At 38.6% G+C, this 21,865-nt stretch overlaps 1 protein-coding gene across 7 annotated transcripts in view; it reads left to right on the top strand.

Moving 5' to 3' along the window:
• GXYLT1 (glucoside xylosyltransferase 1) overlaps positions 1-21,865 on the top strand; it is a 62,861-nt gene that overhangs the window by 2,893 nt on the left and 38,103 nt on the right. For 4 of the 7 annotated variants that reach the window (XR_013522702.1, XR_622708.5, XR_013522703.1 and 1 more), the window contains exon 2: positions 11,000-11,092. The exons of the other annotated variants lie outside the window; for them this stretch is intronic. Coding sequence is in view for 1 of the 4 variants with exons in the window: in XM_002752364.6 (XP_002752410.3) it covers positions 11,000-11,092 (93 nt within the window). In the remaining 3 variants the exon portion in view is untranslated. The remainder of the gene's footprint in view (positions 1-10,999; positions 11,093-21,865) is intronic. 7 annotated transcript variants of the gene reach the window in all.

Below are 21,865 nucleotides of genomic sequence, written 5' to 3' on the forward strand. Positions count from 1 at the left end.
AATTGCCTGAACCCAGGAGGCGGAGGTTGCGGTGAGCCGAGATTGCGCCATTGCACTCCAAGCCTGGGTAAAAAGAGCGAAACTCCGTCTAAAAAAAAAAATCATTAATCACCTCACGTAGGGTTTTTTCCTTCTTTTTGTGATGAGAACACTTAAGATTTACTGTCTTAGTGCATTTTAGGTATACAATAGAGGTTGTTAACTTCAGTCACCAGGCTGTACATTAGATTACCTTACTTAATTTGTAATATTAGTTGTCTTTGATGAAGAATAAATTGTCTCAAGCAAAACATGTGCATAGGATTATACAGTTGTTGGAAGGAACAGAATTGGAGGAAAAGCTGCAGATATCAGGGTGGCTCAAAGAACCTTAAGGACTGGGAACTCTTTTCCACTAAAGACAAAACTTTGTTTGTGGGTTTTTTCTGTTCTTTGTGGGTTTAGTTCTGTAATCTCAAATACAAAATCCTAGGAAAAGGCTCTCATTGGACTTGCTTAGATTGCATGCCCACTTGTGTACCAGTGTTACTTGGGATGGGGAGCTCTGATTGGTTGGCTCTGTGTCACTTGTACATCTCTGTGGTAGACAGAATAATATGGTTGGTGTTGGAGAGGAGGGGTGCCTCAAAGGAGGAGGAATGCTGGATAAGGAGTGGCTCTTCTACAAGGAGATATTTTTTTAAGCTTTTCAGTGTGGACGGACTATTAAGGTGTTCGACAGAAAGCAGTAGTTATTACCAGACATCAGTACTTCATACCACTGTGTTGCATTTTAGTTACTCAGGGTGATTAAATTATCATATTTCACTGATGAGTCCTGACGTTGATTATCAAAATTTTACCTGTGGCTATACAGCAGTATTGGTAGTGGGGAGTCAAGAAATTACTAAACACTTCAGTGATACCATTTGTGGATCCATCATGCCCTTTGTGTGTCTCATTGTCACACAGGGAGGTAATTACCTCACTTTTCTATTTTAAATCTGGTTAGGCCATAGAGTTGTGATTTCCACTGGATCCTGGGAACACTAGTGTTATATACTGAGAACTTAATAGGAAGCAAGGATTTTGTGGTCACAGACTTCAGCTTTGTCACTTACTGACTGTGTTGACCTTGAACTTGTTTTCATCATCAGGAGAGTGTGGTATTGAATTGTTTATGAGAATTGAAATTAAATATTATTAAATAGCTGGTATAGAGTACCTAGTATGGTACCTGACACAACAACATTTTAGCTAATATTTTGGTAATTTAAATTAAAATTCCACCCCCCACCCCTCAGTTTCTGACCTCTGGGAAAAATTCTAGTCCCTGGGCTCCAGTTAAGACCTGTTAAACCAAAATGACCAAAATGCCTGCCATTGGGGTCCAGGAATTTATATTTTAGATATGTGCTCCAGCTTGCTATAAAACCAAAAGTTGAGAATAGTTTGGCCACTATTTTTGCACTACTGTTTTTAATGAAGTTTTCCCCCTTTTTTCTGCAGTTATGTTTGAAGAGAGTTGAGTCAGTGAACAGGAAAGAGAGTTGAATTACTTACTAATCTCTGCTTTGTTATTGCAAAAATATCTGAAATAAAACCAATGCCCTGTACCTTGTATTTTAGGTCATTGAAGATCATAGTGATATCTATGTTACATATTTGTGAAGTATTATCTTTGTTTGTTTGAGCTGCTGTAACAAAATGCCATAGACTAGGGAGCTTAGAAACTACAGAAATTTATTTCTTACAGTTCTGGAGACTAGAAATCCAAGTCAAGGAACTAGCAGATTCGGTATCTGATGAGGACCCATTTTCTGATTCATAGATGGCGCCTTCTCCCTGTGTTCTCACATGGTAGAAGAGGCAAGGCAGGCCCCTTTATAAGGCCCTTCACTAATCCCATTCATACAGGCTCTGCTCATGACCTAATCACCTACCAGAAGGCCCTGCCTCCTAACATCATGTTGGTAATTAGATTTCAACATACGAATTTTGAGTACAGCTGGAGTACAGTGGCCTAGATCATGGCTTACAGCAGCCCGGACTTTTTGGGCTCAAGTGATCCTCCCACTTTAACCTTCTGAGTAGCTGTGACTACAGGCATGTGAGCTACACATCGCTAATTTTTTTTCTTTGTTTCTTTAGACAGTCTTGCTCTGTCTCCTGGGCTGGATTGTGGTGGCACGATCTTGGCTCAGTGCAACCTCTGCCTCCTGGGTTTAAGAGATTCTCCCACTTCAGCCTCCTGAGTAGCTGGGATTACAGACGTGTGGCACCACACCCAGCTATTTTTTTTTTTTTTTAGTAGAGATGGGGTTTCACCGTGTTGGCCAGTGTGGTCTTGAACTCCTGACCTCAAGTGATCCCACCCACCTTGGCCTCCCATAGTGCAGGTGTGAGCCATCACACCCTGCCTAGAAATCTTATTTTAAAGCAGTAAGATAATTATCTATGTGCCATACCTATTGGAAGTACTCTGCCCTGCATATAAACTTAAATTCTGTTCATAATATGTGTGTACCATATGAGGTTTTTTTTGAAAACCATTTTTGTTTTCAGATTGGCTACTTTTTATTTTATCGTTTTTGCCTTTATCATGCATAGGAAAACTTTCTGCCAGTTTTTTCCCCCCTCCCTTTTTTACATTTAAATCAGTCCACCTTTGTGGGGGAACTGAGTGGTAGAGGAGGTAGGTATATTGTGTGATGCTAACTTTTTCTTTGAAATGGTTAGGTAATTGCTTCAGTGTCATTTATATATAAGCAATCCTTTTCCTACTTACTGAGAATTAATGAAATTAGAAATTTAAGAAAAAGAAGTGAAGGTCTTATTTAGGGTTAGAAATTAAGTCATCTGGAAACAATTTTTTTTTTTTTTGAGACAGGGTCTCACTCTGTCACCCAGGCTGGAGTGCAGTGGCATGCTGTCAGCTCACTGTAGCCTCTGCCTCCTGGGTTCAAGCAATTATCCTGCCTCAGCCTCCTGAGTAGCTGGGACTGTAGGCACGTGCCACCACACCTGGCTAATTTTTTATTTTTACTCGAGTTGGGGGTTTCATCATGTTGGTCAGGCTGGTCTTGAACTCTTGACCTCAGGTGATCCGCCTGCCTTGGCCTCCCAAAGTGCTGGGATTACAGGTGTGAGCCACCACATCTGGGCTGGGAAGAAATTAGTTGAAAATTAAATAACAGTGATTTGGCAGTACCATGGGAATGGCCTCCTTTAATATGTCTGTAAGCATCTTTGCTTCTCTTGCACAGTCACAGGGTGGGTATATGTGCTGTGAAGTTGCATTGTTGCCTTGCAGCAGCACTTCATTCATACCGTCACATTCTTATGCTGAATATACCTAAATTTGTCACTGACTCTTTAAAAAGTTTTGCATGGTTTTCACTGATGCCTCCTGACTATCATGGACATTTTGAAATGAAAATTACTTTCTCCAGTTTAATTTAAAAGTATAACCAGGCACAGTAATCCTAGCAAGGAGGCCAAGGTGAGCGGATTTCTTGAACCCAGAAGTTCTACACCAGCCTGGGCAATATGACAAAACACTTTCAACAACAAAAATACAAAAAATTAATTGGGCATGGTGTCATGCACCTGTGATCCCAGCTACTCCAGAGGTTGAAATGGGAGGATGGCTTGAGCCCAGGAGGTTGAGGCTGTAATGAACTGTGTTTGCATCACTGCTTGCCAGCCTGGGTGACTTGTGTGTATGTATGTATATATAAAAAACCGTCTGTAATTTCGTTTAAATAAACTTCAGTTTCAACAACTGTTATTGTGATGAGCGTTGTTTTATCACATGTAAATACATGTAACCACTCCCACAATCAGGATACAGAATTGTTTCATCACCACAAAGATACCTTTTTCTACCCCTTGGTCTGTTGTAGACAGACTACTTAGAGCTAGATGCTTTATGCCTTAAGAAATTTGAGATGAGCCATAGTAACATTTTATTTCAGTTTGATCCGCAGTGACAAAGTTCCTTTTTCAGACTTGAGTGCTTTTGAATGTCAATATGGGTATAGTGAAAGACATACTTACCTAGCTCTCATATTAACACTTTGCCCCATTAAAATTAATGAATAGAGTTACCTCTTTGAATGTCGAATGTTTAGTATTCTGCTTTCAACAGTTTTAAGCAACTGATAACCAGAACCTGGATAACTGCCTTTACTTTTCCAGTATTATTTTCAAACTTTACTTTTTCTTTTTGGCCCAAACGTACAAGTGCTGTCTTCAGATGAGTTGCTTTTGCTAATTTATCTTATTGCTTCTAATAAGTTACTGATATATCATAAATTCTCAGTCTGAGTTTCTATTCTTAATCTCCAAAACCAGTTTTTCAAAGTGGGAGAATGGATATTTGGGAGTTAAGAAACTATAAATAAATTACTTCACTCCTTACAGCAACACCTGTGTTTTATGATTTTTTTTTAATGGCATGCAGCATATGTATTCTCACTAGTGCATATGTTTTTATATTTCCAGTAAAGAAAGAACATCATCTTTCCTATACACTTTGTATTTTTTGACGTTGAATTATGATCTAGAAACTTACCTAAAACTTGATTTTTCCCATCCAGTTTTGACTGCATTAAACCTTTGTGAAGTTCATCATTCTCTGCTCCCCCACCAAATAAACATTGTATCCGTTAGCGGTAACTGCCCCACTTGCACTCCTCAGTCCTCCAGTGCTAAGCAACCATGAATCTACTTTCTGTCTCCAGAGGTTTGCCGGTTCAGGACATTTTGCATAAGGAAATCACACAGTATGTGCCCTTTTGAGGCTGGCTTTTTTCTTGGCATAGTGTTTCAAGTTTTATTCACTGTAGCATTGTATCACTGTATTTCATTCCTTTTGTGGACAAATAATAGTCCATTGTATGGATATACCACATTTTGCTCATTATTTGATGGACATTTGAGTTGTTTCATAATTTTTGGCTATTCTGAATAATGCTGCTATGAGCATTCATGCAGTTTTTTTGTGAACATTTTTTCAGTCCTCCTGACTATATACTGAGGAATTTAATTGGTGAATCATGGTTGCACAACTCTGAATCTACTAAAAACCATACACTTTAAAAGGGAATTAGGCTTGCATTATTCTGCTTTGCTTTGTAACAACCCCACACATCTCAGCAGCTTATAATAGCAAGCATTTATTTTGCACACATTGCATGTCTGTGGCTATGACTTTGCTTGATATATCTTCTCATCCTGGGATCCAGGCTGAAGGAGCAGTCCATACATTGGATATCCCTAGTCTGATGGTAGTGGATGAGCAAGAAGGCAGATTTAACATCACAGTCCCATTTGAAGCTTCTGCTTCGTTGCCACAGTGTCCCATCTTTGTACATTACTTTGGCCACAGCAAGTCACTTGAATAAGATCAAAGTCAATAAATGATGCAGGGATATATGCTTCTCCTGTCAGAGGCAGGCAGGGCACATGGTATTGAACAGGGTTGTGTAATCCTTTTACAGTTAAATGTGGGGAGTGAATAACTGGATAGTTACAGAGTCTACCACACAAATAGAGATTGCTGGTTAAGGAGAAAGAAAGACTAATTGATGCAAGAAGGTCTTTAAAGACCCCTAAGAAAAAGATGGGCAACAAGGGGATGCATATGGAGTTGGTAGTAAGCATGAGACTAGCTAAGGGGAAGACAGCTAATTTATATTTCTACTAATCAGCATAGTCATGTCATTAACTGTTCTTCAGTATTCATCTGAGAATGTGAATAAACAGCTGTTTCAACTGAAGGTTGTACTGAAAAGGTACAGTGAAAGAAGGAGATAGAAGTTGTAGGTACAGGGACATGAATGGATGAACCATATGATGTAGTCTGAGTAGTGGGGGAAATGAGTGGTGGAGGGAGCTTAGGAAGCATGTGACTGGAGGTCTGAGTGATTTCCACACATCTAATGGGATATAAAGAATTAAGCTCCCAGCACTTTGGGAGGCCGAGGCGGGTGGATCACAAGGTCAAGAGATCGAGACCATCCTGGTCAACATGCTGAAACCCCGTATCTACTAAAATACAAAAAAATTAGCTGGGCATGGTTGTGGGTGCCTGTAATCCCAGCTACTCGGAAGGCTGAGGCAGGAGAATTGCTTGAACCCAGGAGGCGGAGGTTGTGGTGAGCTGAGATCGCACCATTGCACTCCAGCCTGGGTAAGAAGAGCGAAACTCCGTCTCAAAAAAAAAAAAGTATTATAGTCCTAGATACTTGGGAACTGAGGCAAAAGGATGGCTTGAGACCAGGAGATTGAGGCTTTAGTGAGCTGTGTTTGTGCCACTGAACTCCACCCTGGGTGACAGAACAAGACTGTCTCAGGAAAAAAGAACCATAATTATTAGATCAGAGACCAGTCTGAGATGAGGTATTGGAGATTAAGGATTGCAGTTTCAGGTGATGACAAGGTCCAGGATTTGCCATTTTTTTCTTTTTCTTTTTTCTCTCTCTTTTTCTCGTCAGTCAGGGTCTCACTCTGTCACCCAGACCTGATGTGCGTGATCACAGTTCACTGCAGCCTCAAACAACTGGGCTCAAACTATCCTCCCATCTCAGCTTCCCAAGTAACTGGGACTACAGGTGCACATCACCATGCCTGGCTTATTTTTTTTGTATTCTGTGTAGAAATGGGGTTTCGCCATGTTGCCCAGGTTGGTCTTGAACTCCTCGGCTTCTAAAGTACTGGGATTACAGGTGTGAGCCACTGTGCCCAGCCAGGATTTGCCATTTTTAACTGAAGGAAAGAGGAGGTAAAAGTTACTGGAACTGAAGAATTATGTAACCTGGGTGTTAGGTAGGTCTTCCGCATGAGAATATCTGAGATAACATTCTGTTATTCCCCACTAGACAGTGTGATCCATGTCCGTTTTACTCACCATCACATTATGGTGGTGTTCGTGTTTGACCTATATAGGTAGGTATTCAGTAGATACTTTATTGACTTACCCAATGCATGGTTAGAGGAAAGTAGGATTTGGTCCTGAGACAGGACTGTGAACGAGATGCTAGTTTTCTGTGATTCGGGGAGGAACCAGCAGGTTGGTAGATCAGAATGGTGTGGCATTGTGGCCCTTTTACATGGCTAGCAGTTGATGCTGGCTTTTCACTAGGATCTCAGTGGAGGGCTGTTGATCTGCATTCTCTCAAGTTACTTCTCCATGTGCCTTGGGCTTCTTATAACCTGAAGATCAGGTTCAAAGAGAGTTCCAAGAAATAGGATGTAGAAGTCTTAAGGCAAGGGCCTGGAAATTGGCACAGTATTATATTCAGTATTCCATATGTCAAAGCAATCACAGAGCCCATGTAGATTCTGGATAAGTGGAGTTAGATCCTACCTTTTTTTGTGTGTGTGACAAAGTCTCACTCTGTCACCCAGACTGGAGTGCAGTGGCACTATCTTGGCTCACTGCACCCTCCGCCTCTTGGATTCAAGGGATTCTCCTGCCTTAGCCTCCTGAGTATCTGGGACTACAGGCGCATGCCACCACACCCAGCTAATTTTTTTGTATTTTTAGTAGAGACCGGGTTTCACTGTGTTAGCCAGGATGGTCTTGATCTCCTGACCTCATGATCCACCAGCCTCGGCCTCCTGAAGTGCTGAGATTACAGGTGTGAGCCACCGCACCTGGCTGGCAGATACTACTTATTAATGCAAGTGTCAGAATGTATGATCATCCTTGATCCACCATATTTGGCACCTAGTTTGATACTAGCAAAAGTGCAGGGTTCTTGATGTGGCTCAAAACTTCACAAAATTTAAACTCATTACTAAGTTGTTCCAAATGTTGGTCTTATTGAATTTAATTCTTATGTCTGTGGCTTCTCCATCTTGCATCAACTTAAAAAAAATTGCCCCCAAATACAGTTTAATTGTAATACTGCAAGAGGGTCTCTTGAGTTAGAAGCTCCCTGGTGCATATTTCCTGAGGACAGAGTTTGAGGTGTTTTCTCTAGCTCACATGGACATTTACTTGAGACTAATGAAGATGAAGTAGTTTCAGCAACTTCATGTTGGCAACATGCACGTTAACTTTTCTAGTCAAATATTTATAGGAAGATATTTTTGAAATATGGGTAGTAAAGATATGAAAATGTTAATAGTGGTGGGTGATTTGTTTCTTGGTCTTTAAAAATTTTCTAAATGGTACTTAATAGCACGTATTGATCAAAGTATTCATAGAAACACAAATTTTCAAAATTTAATCCTTTTTAAGTTGTAGTAAATAAACAGGATTATAATAACAGAAGTTATCAGTACTTTGATAAAAAATTTTAACTTAACTCTTGATATCTCTTGATATACAGTGTTTCTCATTCAGGTCTGATTTTTTCAATAAATCCACGATTTATTTACAATCAACACCTAATGTATACCTTTGTTCTATGAAGAAAAATAACTAATCAGGTAATTGCATATCCCCTGTCAAACTCTACAATAGTGAAGGAATGGAAATGAATATCTCAAAGACAAATTCAATTTTTCTATAAAATTATTACATTATATATATTTAACAATACCATTTGCAGACTCAACTTGCACTTTAAATTATCTTATCTGGGGATATTGGTGAGAAGTTCAGCTTCTTAGGCCACTTCTCTGGGGAGTCTTGTTTAACTGGATATGGGATAAGATCCTATATCTGTATTTTTAACAAGTGACTTGAAGACCAGGCAAGTTTGGAAAACAACACATAACTGATTGGTTTGTAATTTAAAGTGCAAGTTGAGTCTGCAAATGGTATCATTAAATATATATAATTTTAATAATTTAATAGAAAAATTGAATTTGTCTTTGAGATATCCATTTCCATTTCTTCACTATTGTAGAGTTTGCCAGAGGATATGCAATTACCTGATTAGTTATTTTTCTTCATAGAACAAAGGTACACATTAGGTGTTGATTGTAAATAAATTGTGGATTTGTTGAAATAAAGCTGTGATAATGTCTATCTGAAAGACTAAGATCGTATCTACCTTAAAACATTTCTTTTGAGTCTAATTGGGTGTGAAAGGACTTGAATCTGAAAGTTAGTTGTTATTACCATCACTGAGTCTGACTGTGTGGTGTGAAGTCAAAGACTTAAAAAAAATGCATAGCCATGCCTGAGACGGTATAAACACAGATTTTCTAATCAAGTCATAAGTTTTACTAATATGTACACATTTTCTTCTCTTTGTGGTTTATGAGCCTTTTAAATGAAGATATGTAGGTAGCCTTTTGTGCTATGCTACAAAATGGTGTCTCTTTAGGGGAAAACAAAGTTACAGTGTAACTTATTCCTTTTTTTTTTTTCAGTGTAACTTATTTCTGTTGATTAAAAAAATTCCAACCTTCTTGTTCTTTATGCAATAGTATACAGAATTACTTAGGCAGCATTTTAAAAATCACCAGTGCCAGACCCTCTTCCTAGAGATTCTGATTTAATAGGTCTTGTGTGGCACCCTCTACCAGGGCTGAGAACCCCTGCCTTAGACTGTTGTCATTTGTGAGAGATCTGATCAGATTTTTGCAAATCAGAAATTTCATAGCCCATTTGATACAAGCACAGTAACTCATAATTGATTCCATAGTGAGGGAACACAAAGCTGCATAGTGATGATATAATGAAGTGGTCTGGTTTGGTGACTCACCCTGACTTCATACATACTTTAGTACCCAGTGAGTTTTAAACTATTATTTTGAACAGAAATCGTGATGAAAACATTTTTTTTGTAATATAAGGTGTTTTCTTTTTTCCTTTTTGGTTCCAACATGCAATCTAAGAAGAAAGACCAGGCTTGATCCTCTCCTGTGACGTGTATAGTATGGAACTGAGATAATGTAGATAATGATACTAGGCTGTGAATATCGACATGATTTCCTTTTTTTTGGGGGGCGGCTTACATTTGTTTTGTTTGAGACAAAGTCTCTCTTGCTTTGTCATCCAGGCTTGAGTGCAGTAGCATAATCATAGCTTATTGCAACATCAAACTCTTGGGCTCATGCAGTCCTCCCACCTCAGCCTTCTGAATACCTGGGACTTTACAGGTGCATGCCACCATGTCCAGCTAATTTTTTATTTTTAGAGACGGGGTCTTGTTATGTTGACCAGGCTAGTCTTGAACTCCTAGCCTCAAGCAGTCCACCTACCTCAGCCTCCCAAAGTGCTGAGGTTATAGATGTGATCCACCATGCCTGTCTATGAATGTATATAATATGTGCATATGTATGTATATATACACACTTAGCAGTAGGTTTGCTGGATCATTTCTAGTTTTTTGAGGAATCTCTGTGTTGTTTTTTATAGTGGCTATGGTAATTTATGTTTCTACCAGCAGTTTATTAGTGTTTCCTTTTCTCTTCATATCTTTGCCAGCACTTGCTGTTTTTTGTCTTTTTGACAATAACCACTTTACCTGGGTGAGATGGTATCTCATTGTGGTTTCAATGTACATTTCTCTGATGATTAGTGATGTTGACCATTTTCATATACCTCTTGGCCATTACGATTTCTTAATTTTTAGTTGAAAAAACCATACAAGTAATTTGGGTTGAGGATTCATTTAAAAGCATTAAAAATCTTCTTTTCCCTTTCCGCCAGCATTTGTGGCATTTTTATTGTGTTTGAGGATAAGCAAATGTTTTGTTTGTCCCAAAGGGATTTTGTTCTAGGGGTATAGTCTATGAAGAAAATTTTAGAAGACGTATTTGCCTGTGTTATCTGAGGATAGGATTTTAATATATCAGGAGAATTCAGACTGGAAAACTGTTTCCCAATCTATAGTATAGTCTACTTCTAAGGTTTTAAAGTTCTATTTAAAATAATGGGGCCCTAAGTAAGGGAGAAATCAGTTTTCCAAAATATTTATCATAGCAGTTTGGATTTGCAATTTTATTTGCTCTAAAATAGAACAGTTACCGTGTTACTGAGTAAATTCCTTGTTAGTTCCAAACCAAAATACTCACATTTCAAAATACTCTTATTTCTGTCTTACTCTGTTAGGTGTAAAGATTTCTCTCTGTGTTACTGGAATCCCTATTGGATGCTGCCCTCTGATGTTTGTGGAATGAACTGCTTTTGGGAAGCGTCTTTTAGGTAGGCCCTTAATATTTAATTGGTAGATGAGTGTAGGTAAGGCTAGATAGTTGATAATAAAACCTTTGACTGTGATAGGTTGTAAAAATGTTTCTTATGATATTATACAAATAATTTATTTTCTGATTGGGTGTTTTATTTTTCCCATTTTGTAGTTGTTACCACTGTTTTTTAGTACATACTGTGTATAAATGCTTTAAATTTTCTTAGTTGTTATTAAGATAAATCACAGTTCTTAAGAGAATTTATGATCTAACTTTTGGTAACAGTTGACAAAGTGATAAACCGGGATAAAAATAGGCTTCTGCAAATGTTTACAGATATGTGCGCACTCACAAATGCATGCGCGCATGCACACACACACACACACACACAACATTTATCTAAATTAAAGCTGATGTACTGTAGTGGGTGGGGACAACCAGAGAAGGATTATATTAGTTATTAGTAGAGAGGTTGAATATTGGGGAATGGGAGGATAAAGATAAGTATTCGATGGAGGAACAAATGATAAGACATTGTATATTGACCTTTTAAGTTACTGACTAGTTTGGCTTTATTCGATTCTTTGGATAATGAAGGTATTGGGCTGCCTGATCTCTTAGGTCTCTTCCTGCACTAATCTTCAATGAAAGAAACAAGTATTGATAAGAACAGGATAAGGCAGTGGCTCTCAGACTATCTCCCTGAGATAGTGGCAGAGGAGAGTGGGGCGAAGGTTTGAAATGCTCTTCCCAAGAGTAAAATTTCTTTGAAGAGTATCTATTTTTACTGCATCTTTATGATTCATTTAAATACTCTAGACTGGGTATGGTGGCTCGCCCCTGTAATCTCAGCATTTTGGGAGGCTGAGGCAGGAGGATTGCTTGAGCCCAGGAGTTCAAGATCAGCCTAGGCAACAAAAGCAAAACCCTGTATCTACCAAAAAAAAAAAAAAAAAAAAAAACTAGCCAGACATGGTGGCATGCACTGGCTAAGGTGGGAGGGTTGCTTGAGCCTGGCAGGTTAAGGTTGCAGTGAGCTGTGATTGTGCTACTGCACTTCAGCCCAGAGTGAGACCCTGTCTCAAAAAAACAAGTATTAATTCTACTCATTATATTTGCCACACACTGTGCTAGGTGCTAAGCACCAGACTCTTGGGTCAGGTTAATGTGGGTCAGGTTAATGTGGCTCCATCCTTCTGGATGGAAGCTTACATTCTAATAGGAGTTTCACACTAGTAAACCCAAAATTACAATAGAGTGTGATAAGTTGTTGCTATGATGAGTCATCTTAAGGCATCAGGGAAGACTTCTTGGAGGGAGTGAGTAGATGATGAACTGGAAATTAGCGAGGTTCAAGGACAGGAGGTGAAGTGTTCTAGATAGGAAGAACTTCATTTAAGAAAATTCCTAATTAAATTTATTTTTAATTGACAGTAATTGTATGTATGGGGCATAAAGTGATGTTTTGATGTCTGTATACATTGTGGAATGATTATATCAAGCACATTAACATATTTATCTTTTTTTTGTAATGGGGCATGTTTAAAACCTATTCTGTTAGTAATGTTGAAATAAACATAATTATCTGTAGTCACCTTGCTGTACAGTAGATCTTGAGAACTTATTCCTCCTGTCTGACTGGAGGTTTGTATTCTTAGGTCAACATCTTTCCATCACATACTCACTCCCACCCCTTCACCTCCAGCACCTGGTAACTACCATTCTACTCTCTGTAAGAACTGCATTTTAAATATCTATTAATTGTACATATTTGTAAATTCTTTCATTCTTAGTACAGTATGCATCCTATGAAGAACTGGCAGGGCATAGGTTTAAATCAGATAGTTTCGTTACATCCTATTGCTGTGATTGAAATTTTAATATAAGCCAAGTAATAATATTTCAACTTTTAAAAGTTAACTTTTAAAGAGAATCTAACCTTTCAGTTTGGTTATAATTTTGGATAATTGGAGCTTTGTATGTTTTCATTCTTATGAATATTTGCAAATGAATATAGTATTGACAGAACCACTTTGCCTTGCCACATAATTCTACTAACGTGAAGCTGGGTAAACTTGAAAGCTTCAACATACTCTAATTTATACAACACAGACCCTTTTGTAAATGACAGTGTGAGTGATAATAATCTTCCCTCCTTATTGACTGCAGGAGTATCCCAGGGAAGTTTACCTAGTTGGAATCCTGGATGCTCTGCTTACCATTCCTTTTGTTTTGGCTCCTCCAACTCATTTTCCTAATGCTCCCAAGTATTCCCTAGAATAAATTGTATGTGGATGGATACATAATGTTATAAGCCTTGTGTCTGTAACTCTCCTGAATTTGAGATTTCAGAAGTTACATGCTTTTCCTCTGTTACACTTTCTACCTGTAATATTGCATCCATTATATCATGCTATTACATTAAAAAAGCATACATTTGGCTCACGCCTGTAATCCCAGCACTTTGGGAGGCCGAGGCGGGTGGATCACGAGGTCAAGAGATCAAGACCATCCTGGTCAACATGGTGAAACCCCGTCTCTACTAAAAATACAGAAAATTAGCTGGGCATGGTGGCGCGTGCCTGTAATCCCAGCTACTAAGGAGGCTGAGGCAGGAGAATTGCCTGAACCCATGAGGCGGAGGTTGCGGTGAGCCGAGATCGCACCTTTGCACTCCAGCCTGGGTAACAGGAGCGAAACTCCGTCTCAAAAAAAAAAAAGCATACATTTTATATTGTATAATTATGTAAAAATCTCTCAACCTTACTTACTTAGGACTAAGGATCCCTTGCATTTAATCACTCTATTTCAAATACACATACAAACCCAAATGCCATAAAACTGCCAAATCATTCTTGCCCTCCATTTCAGTATCTAAGTAATACTGGTAAAGCTTCTTTGGAATCCCCCTTTACTACCACTTTTGATGTCACATTCTGCCTGGCACCAAGAGGCCCTTAGTTCAGTACCTTATTTTTCTTTCCATGCTTGTCCCAGCTTTCCCAACTTGAGTTATTTGTATAACTTTGATCAAATCTTATCTTGAGGGATCATTTCCTTCTGCATAATTTATTATACAGTGAACATAATATAAAAAATGGCCTCAACTCCTATTACAAGTGTTTTCATCATTCATATATATCATATCCTTTTATGTAGTTGTGATTCTAGTGTAGACTAATCTTGAATTTTTTTTAATTAAAAAACAGTTTTTATACAGGGTTTATCTCTGTCTCCCAGACTGGAGTGCAATGGTATGATCTTGGGCTGCTGCAACCTCTGCCTCCTGGGCTCAAGCAATTCTCCTGCCTCAGTCTCCTGAGCTAGGATTACAGGCATCACCACTGCGCCGGGCTAAGTTTTTTGTAGAGACGGAGTTTCATCGTGTTGCTGAGGCTGGTCTCAAACTCCTGAGCTCACGTGATTTGCATGCCTCAGCCTCCAAAAGTGCTGGGATTACAGACATGAGCCATCCCCGACCTAATAATGAATTCAGAGTGTAAAATTTTAATACTTTTCAATGTAGTATAGCCTTCATATTTATCATGTCAATGATAACACACTATTCCATTGATTTTTGGAAAGTACTTCATACTTAGAACTTTTTTCTCTTTTTGAGAACTTTAGAAGTAGTTTTTATCTGCAATTACTGAATCTTGTGTTTGACTGATTGCTTCCCAGCAGCGTGTCAGAATACTCACATCTCATCTCTTCTGTCTCCCCACCACTTTTAAAAAATTAAATACAGAGTCCAGCTGTGTCACCCAGATTGATTACAGTGGTGCAGTTATAGCTCACTGCAGCCTCGAACTCCTGGCCTCAAGGGATCCTCTTGCCTCAGCCTCCTGAATAGCCGTGTATGCCACCATGCCCAGCTAATTATTTAAGTTTTTTGGGGGGAGACAAGGTCTCACTATGTTGACCAGGCTGGTCTTGAACTCCTGACCTCAAACAGCCTTCGCTTCAGCCTTTCAAAGTGCTGGGATTACAGACATGAGCCCCTGTGCCTGGCTTATGTCCTTAAAAAAAAAAAAAAATCTAAAAAATCCCTACAATTTACTTTCACTCCTCTCTTTCCCTTCATTGGCAAGCTTTTTTTAAAAGAGTACCTACCTACCGGCTGGATGCAGTGGCTCACGCCTGAATCTCAGCACTTTGGGAGGCCAAGGCGTGCAGATCACCTGAGCTCAGGAGTTCAAGAACCAGCCTGGCCAACAGGACGAAACCCCATCTGTGCTAAAAATACAAAAATTAGCTGGGTGTGGTGGTGCCTACCTGTAGTCCCAGCTACTTGGGAGATTGATGCAGGAAAATCGCTTGAACCCAGGAGGCAGAGGTTGCAGTGAGCCAGTATTTCACTGCTGCACTCCAGCCTGGGTGACAGAGTGAGACTCCATCTCAAAAAAAAAAAAAAAAAAAAAAAAAAAAGTACCTACTGGTTTTACTTCTGGGTTTTGTTTGGTTTGCTTGTTTTTTTGGGGGATGCTTTAACTTCATCGCCCAGGCTGGAGTGCAGTAGCACCACCAGGGCTCACTGCTACCTGAACCTCCTGCGCTCAAGTGATCCTCCTGCCTGAGACCCCTAAGTAGCTGGGACTACAGGTGCATGCCACCATACTCGACTGCTTTTTATTTTTTTTAATATTAGTGGAGGGAGATGAGGTCTCGTTATGTTGCCCAGGCTGGTCATAAACAACTGAGCTCAAGCGATCCTCCTGCCTTGCACTTCCAAAGTGCTGGAATTACAAGCGTGAGCTACCATGCTCAGCCTTGGTTTTACTTCTTTAAATAAAAAGAACTTCACACCTCAGCCATCTGCCACCTGACTGTTATTGTAATTACCCCACCTCTGAATTATTGTTCTGGGGCTTAAGTCTTACTTTTCTTATCCATTTGGCACCGTTTACCACTTCCTTTTTCTTTCAACTCTGTCATCCTCTGCCTTTTGAGACCAGACCAGTTGCTCAGCTCTTTGATCTCTCTTCTCCTGGACTCCTCTAACACTGCTTTCTAAATATCTGTGTTTCTTAGGACTCTGATCTTTTCTCTCCTAATTTCCTGAATAGTCACAGGATAATTTGTTTCACTGATAGTTCCAATTCAGAGTTCTTTTCTGAGAGCCAGACCTGTATTTCCAGTTGCATATTGATCATTTTTACTTTGCTGATTGAGATGTCTCAAAGACTCATGTTCAAACCTGAACTTATGGTCTAGCTCCTCAGACTCCTTCATCTGTGTTTTATATCATATTTTACAACTGACTTTCTCCACATGTCAGTCCTCGTTGACTCTTGCTTTGTCTCTTTTCACACTGTTGCTCCTGGCTACTTCTTCGTTCCTTTTCCCTTAACTGTTGTACTCATCACTTCCCAAATGATTGTCTCCTTTGACTGCTCACTTCATCTCCCTTTTCTCTCTCCTCTTTGTTATTGTACTTACCATATCTGTTGTGATTGTGAATCTTCATCCACTTCTAGACTGTTAACTTTTTCCAGGTTGATACTATGTGGTGTTATCATTTAAGTCTCATGCCTAGCAAGGTATTTGGCAACCAGTAAGTAACAAATGGTTAACAGGATCATTTCTTTCGGAAGCTTTCCCCAATACCAGGTTAGACTAGGTCACACTAGGTTAGATGTTTGTGTTGTGAGCCTCCTTAGCAATCTCAGTTTTCTTCTGTTAAAACGATTACCATGCTTTCTTATTTTTTTAAAAATCAGTCTTTTCACAACAGGCTGCAAACTGTGTGAGGAGAAGATTGTGGCTTTCTTGCCTACCCCAGTGCCTATATGAAAGTTGTTCAAATATTTGTTAAAAAAATGAATTATATCACTAAATTGTGTTCTAAAAATTATATGGATTTAAGCCTGCACCAGCATCGTGTGAGTGTACTTGGAGTCACCACAACCTTAGCATTATAATTTTACCACTTATTAAAATGATAGCTTTTTGTTGATTATTTGTTGAGTGTATTTCCACATTTATTTAGCTTTTTTCTTTTGTTCTGTATATCATCTATATTGATATTTATCTATTGAGTTTTTAATGTTTGTTTTATAAACTCTTAGAATAATATTTGGTTTTGCTATTGATTGCAAATAATTTTCCAATTTGTTTTTTATTTTACTTGTGTTATATAAACTAAATTTTAGAATTATAAAAATATCAAAAATATTTTGTTTTAATGTACTAATTTTTCATGACTTGAGCTTTTTAAAAAATCAGTTTTTTAAAATATTTAATCTTCTGTATGGTGGGAGTTGATTTTAGATTTGTGAATTTTTAACACAACTCTTTTTTTTTTCTTTCTTTTAGTCCATTATGTGTTGCTGTGAACAATTCTTTTTTAATAGTAAAAGTAAAAGGTGTTGTTTTTAGGCACAACTGATTAAGCAAAAAAAGCTTTCTATTTTGTTTAACTGCGAGTTTTTAAAGATGGCTTCATGGGAGTTATTTTTTAGTTTGAGTAGTTATTTGAAATTTAATTCCGTTTAGTTTGACTTTATATACTGTAATGCTCATTCCTAGTCTAAATATTATTATGTATCTCTTTTTTTTTTTAACAGAGAATACTAATTTAATAATAGGCTGTAAGAACACCCTGGAGGTTATACTGTGAAATAAAACAAAATAGGAAAAAGCTATGTTCCTTCATAGCAAAATTTACTTAAAATAAGAAATCAATTTCTAAGACTTAGAAATTTCTTGTTAACAGTATTTGTACCTAAATTTGTTAGGTAACACATCCTTTAAGTACTTTTTTTTGTGATAAATGCCTGCTTTCCAATTTTTTACTTTGATTAATTTCAAATATACAAAGATTACAAGAATAGTACAGTGAACACATCATACATTTTTTTCACCTAGATATTTATCTATTACTAACATTTTGCCACTTTTCTTTTTCTGCCAAACCATTTGAGAGGTAGCAGGCATCATGACACACTTCTAAAGACATAGATTCAGCATGTGTCGCCTAAAAACAAGGACCTTCTTTTTACAGCCATAATTGTCAGTTTTAAGTTACTTAACGCTGTTCATAGAATATATATTCCTATTCATGTTTTCTTACTTTCCTGTTAATGTCCTTTTTATCTTTTCCTCCCTGATCAGGACCCACTCAAGGACCATACATTGCGTTCAACTCAGGTTGAGTTAGTCTCCTTTATTCTAGAACTGTTCCCCAGCATTTTTTTTGGGGTGAGAAGAGGTGGTGGTGTTGGTATCTTTTGCGATATTTTTGTTCTTGTTTTGCAGAATGTACCTTAATTTTGACTTGCTGACTACTTATTATTAGATTTTGGCAGGATTACTGCATGGAATATTGTGTTATTCTTTGGGCATACTATCAGGAGACATCTAATGTCATAAGTTTAATATTATTAAGTTTGATCACATGGTTAAGGTGATAGTCTCACATTTCTACACTGTAACAGTACCTTTATCCCCTTTATAATGTTTGGGGGAAATACTTTGTTAATACGTAGTTTTAGCATCCATTGATTATTTTTGTCCAAATTATCTGTTACCGTGGTGATTGCAAAAATAGTGAGTTTTATAATTCTCTCATTTTTCTATGTTTATTAGTTGGTATTTATCTTTAAAAAAAGAAGAGTTCCCTCTCCTTACACCTTTATTTAATGTCATTTTTTTGACTGATGAGTTCACTTTTTATTTATTTATTTTTTTTGAAACAGAATCTCGCTCTGTTGCCCAGGCTGGAGTGCAGTGGCACAATCCTAGCTCACTGCAACCTCCACTTCTTGAGTTCATGCAGTTCTCCTGCCTCAGCCTCCCAAGTAGCTGGGATCACAGATGTATGCTATCACACCTGGTTAATTATTGTACTTTTAGTAGAGACGGGGTTTCACTGTGTTGACCAGCCTGGTCTCAAACTCTTGACCTCCAATAATTCACCCTCGGCCTCCCAATGTGCTGGGATTACAGGTTTGAGCTACCATGCCTGGCCAGTGTTCACTTTGTAAGTTTAATATGTCATCATTCATTACCGTCATATTTTTCATACTCAGGTTATGCCAGGTTTAACCATGGGAGCTTTCAGATATTATCTCTGAATCATCTCAAGAATTTCTTCTAATCGTATATCTGTAGAAAAATAGTTGTGACTTTAAAATCTCCTTTTCTATTACATTAAATCCACACGGACTTTTCTCTTGTTCATACTATGATCAAAAGAAAGATTTTTGTAGACTTGGCAAGATTCTGACATTCAGCTGAGACCAACATTATTTGAAAGGCTGCTTTTCTATGACTACTTAGAAGGTTTTAGTTATCAGTACCTATCATGTTTTAGCTTACTTTAGATTTTTCCAGTTGCAATTGATTTTCCTGTCTTTGGGTCTAGGGGTAGGGTGGTGGTCAGAGGCATCTTTTAACTGTTTTTTTATGATCTGTTGAGTTGAGCCTGAACTGTATATAAAACTCTCACTAAAAAGGATACCAAACAGACAAGCAAATGTGACGTGGTTGACAGTACTTCTGTAGAAACTGTTGCAAGGAGTGCTGGCGCTGTGTCCAAAACAATCCTTGCTAAAATACCTCGGAGATGTTCCTGGGACTGATTTTTAGAGGGATTTTTTTCCTTGAGAAACATTTCAGTATATTATCATTTAAGACATCGCCCAGCACTCAGAGTGGAGTGCAGTGTGACATGATCACAGCTCACTGCAACCTCAGACTCCTGGATTCAAGCAACCTTCCTGCCTTAGCCTTCTGAGTAGCTAAGCATACAGGCACATACCACCACACCCAGCTAGTTTTTTTTGTGTGTAGATACTGGGTCTCTGTGTTACCCAGGCAGATCTCAAACTCCTGGCCTTAAGCTGTTCCTCTTACCTTGGCCTCCCAAAGTACCAGAATTACAGGTGTGAGCCACCATGCCCAGCCCTGAGGCTGATTTTTCTTAAGGTTTAATATACTACTTGTCTGTATGTAGCTGATGCTGTACAGAACAGCATATGATTATTATGCCTTACTTTTAAAATCTTCTCTTGGCCTTTGACTTTGGGGCAAGATCTAGTTATGGGCCAATAAAGCAATCTGAGCCCATTATAGATTATTAAAACATGGTGCTATAAAGAAGGCCTTTATACCACATGAGAAGTAGGATCTGGAGGCAGTCACTGGAAAGATGAGGCAATTTAGAATTCTCTAAAAATTGTCATGTCTTGATAGCCTAGTTTTTAACTTGTGTCATTGTGGCTTCCACTGTTTTTTTCACCCATACTGGAGGGCAGTGGCAAGATCTCTGCTTACTGCAACCTCCGTCTCCCAGGCTCAAGTGATTCTCCTGCCTCAGCCTCCCGAGTAATTGGGACTACAGGCTTGCGCCACTATGCCTGGCTAATTTTTGTATTTTTAATAGAGTCGGGGTTTCACCATAATGTTCAGTCAGACTGGTCTTGAACTCCTGACCTGGTGATCTGCCCACCGCAGCCTCCCAGAGTGCTGGGATTACAGGCATGAGCCATGTGCCCTGCTCAGCTTCCACTGTTTCTGAGATAAACTGGATTCATGTCCCCTTGTTATGAACATAGAAAGCATAGACAGTCTCCCCTCCACCGAGACTTTAAGTCTCCCCACCATCACCAGTTTCAGTGCTATGAACTGATGGGCTCAACGCAAAAGAGGGCACGGGATAGAGAGTGCAAACAAGGGAAGAGACATTGCTTCTTCGTAAATACCGTCAATGGAAAAGAATAGAGAGCTTTAAAAAGACCCAAGCTGGCCAGCTGCACTGGCTCCTGCTTGTTATCCCAGCACTTTGGGAGGCTGAGATGGGAGGATCCGTTGAGGTCAGGAATTGCCAGCCTAGGCAACATAGTGAGGCCCCATCTCTACCAAAAATAAAAAAAATTAGCTGGACATGATGGTGCACATCTTTGGTCCCAGCTACTTGGGAGGCTGACGTGGGAAGATGGCTTGAGCCTGGGAGGTTGAGGCTACAGTGAGCTGACTGAGCCACTGTGTTCCAGCATGGGTGATACAGTGAGACTCTGTCTCTAAAAAGAAAAAAAAAAAAGGTAAAAAGACCAAAGCTTATGCTAACACCAGATACGTGAAAGAAGTGGCACAGCAGAAACAAGAGGTATTAAAGGTTACTTAAGCCTATTGATATACACTGCTGCACTGTGTTAGAAGTAGAAGTAGACATACTAGTAGTGTTCGATTAGCATGTTTTAGACCATCTTAGAAGTGTTTACATCTTGCTGAATATTTGGTAAATGGGACTGAATGTGTATTATTAATGTGAAGGAAATTCGTTCTTGTAATTACCATGGTTTAAGATTGGGTATAATACTGAAATATTTATGAATAAAATTATGACTGGATTTGCTTCACAGTGAACTGTTGGTTGGTGAGAGGTGGTGTGGGGAGAGGTTTCAGATGACGTAAGAATGTGTTTAAGGGCTTTTTTTTTTTAAATAACAAAGTTTAAAAGAAAATTGAAAGACCTTCAAATCAGTCTTTCTCCCTGGGTTCCTTGAGAGAATTAAGCCCTAATTTCCTAAGGCATCCAATGTGAGTAATGAATTAATTTATCTGCTGGCAGCTACAATGGTGCTAGTTATGTATTCCTGGAAGAATTGAGAAAGTAGTCATTTTTTGTGTATTCTGTAGTTTATAAGGAGGAAAATTGGTGGGAAGAGCTGGTTGTGAGTGTAGAAATATATGATTGATTCAACATTCTAAAAATGTTTTGTAATTTGATGTTTGTTTGCCCTTATTTTTTAAATAAATAAATTATTTTTTTGAGACAAGGTCTTGC

Source organism: Callithrix jacchus, chromosome 9 (assembly GCF_049354715.1).
Source record: "Callithrix jacchus isolate 240 chromosome 9, calJac240_pri, whole genome shotgun sequence".
In the NCBI taxonomy this organism is placed as follows: domain Eukaryota; kingdom Metazoa; phylum Chordata; class Mammalia; order Primates; family Cebidae; genus Callithrix; species Callithrix jacchus.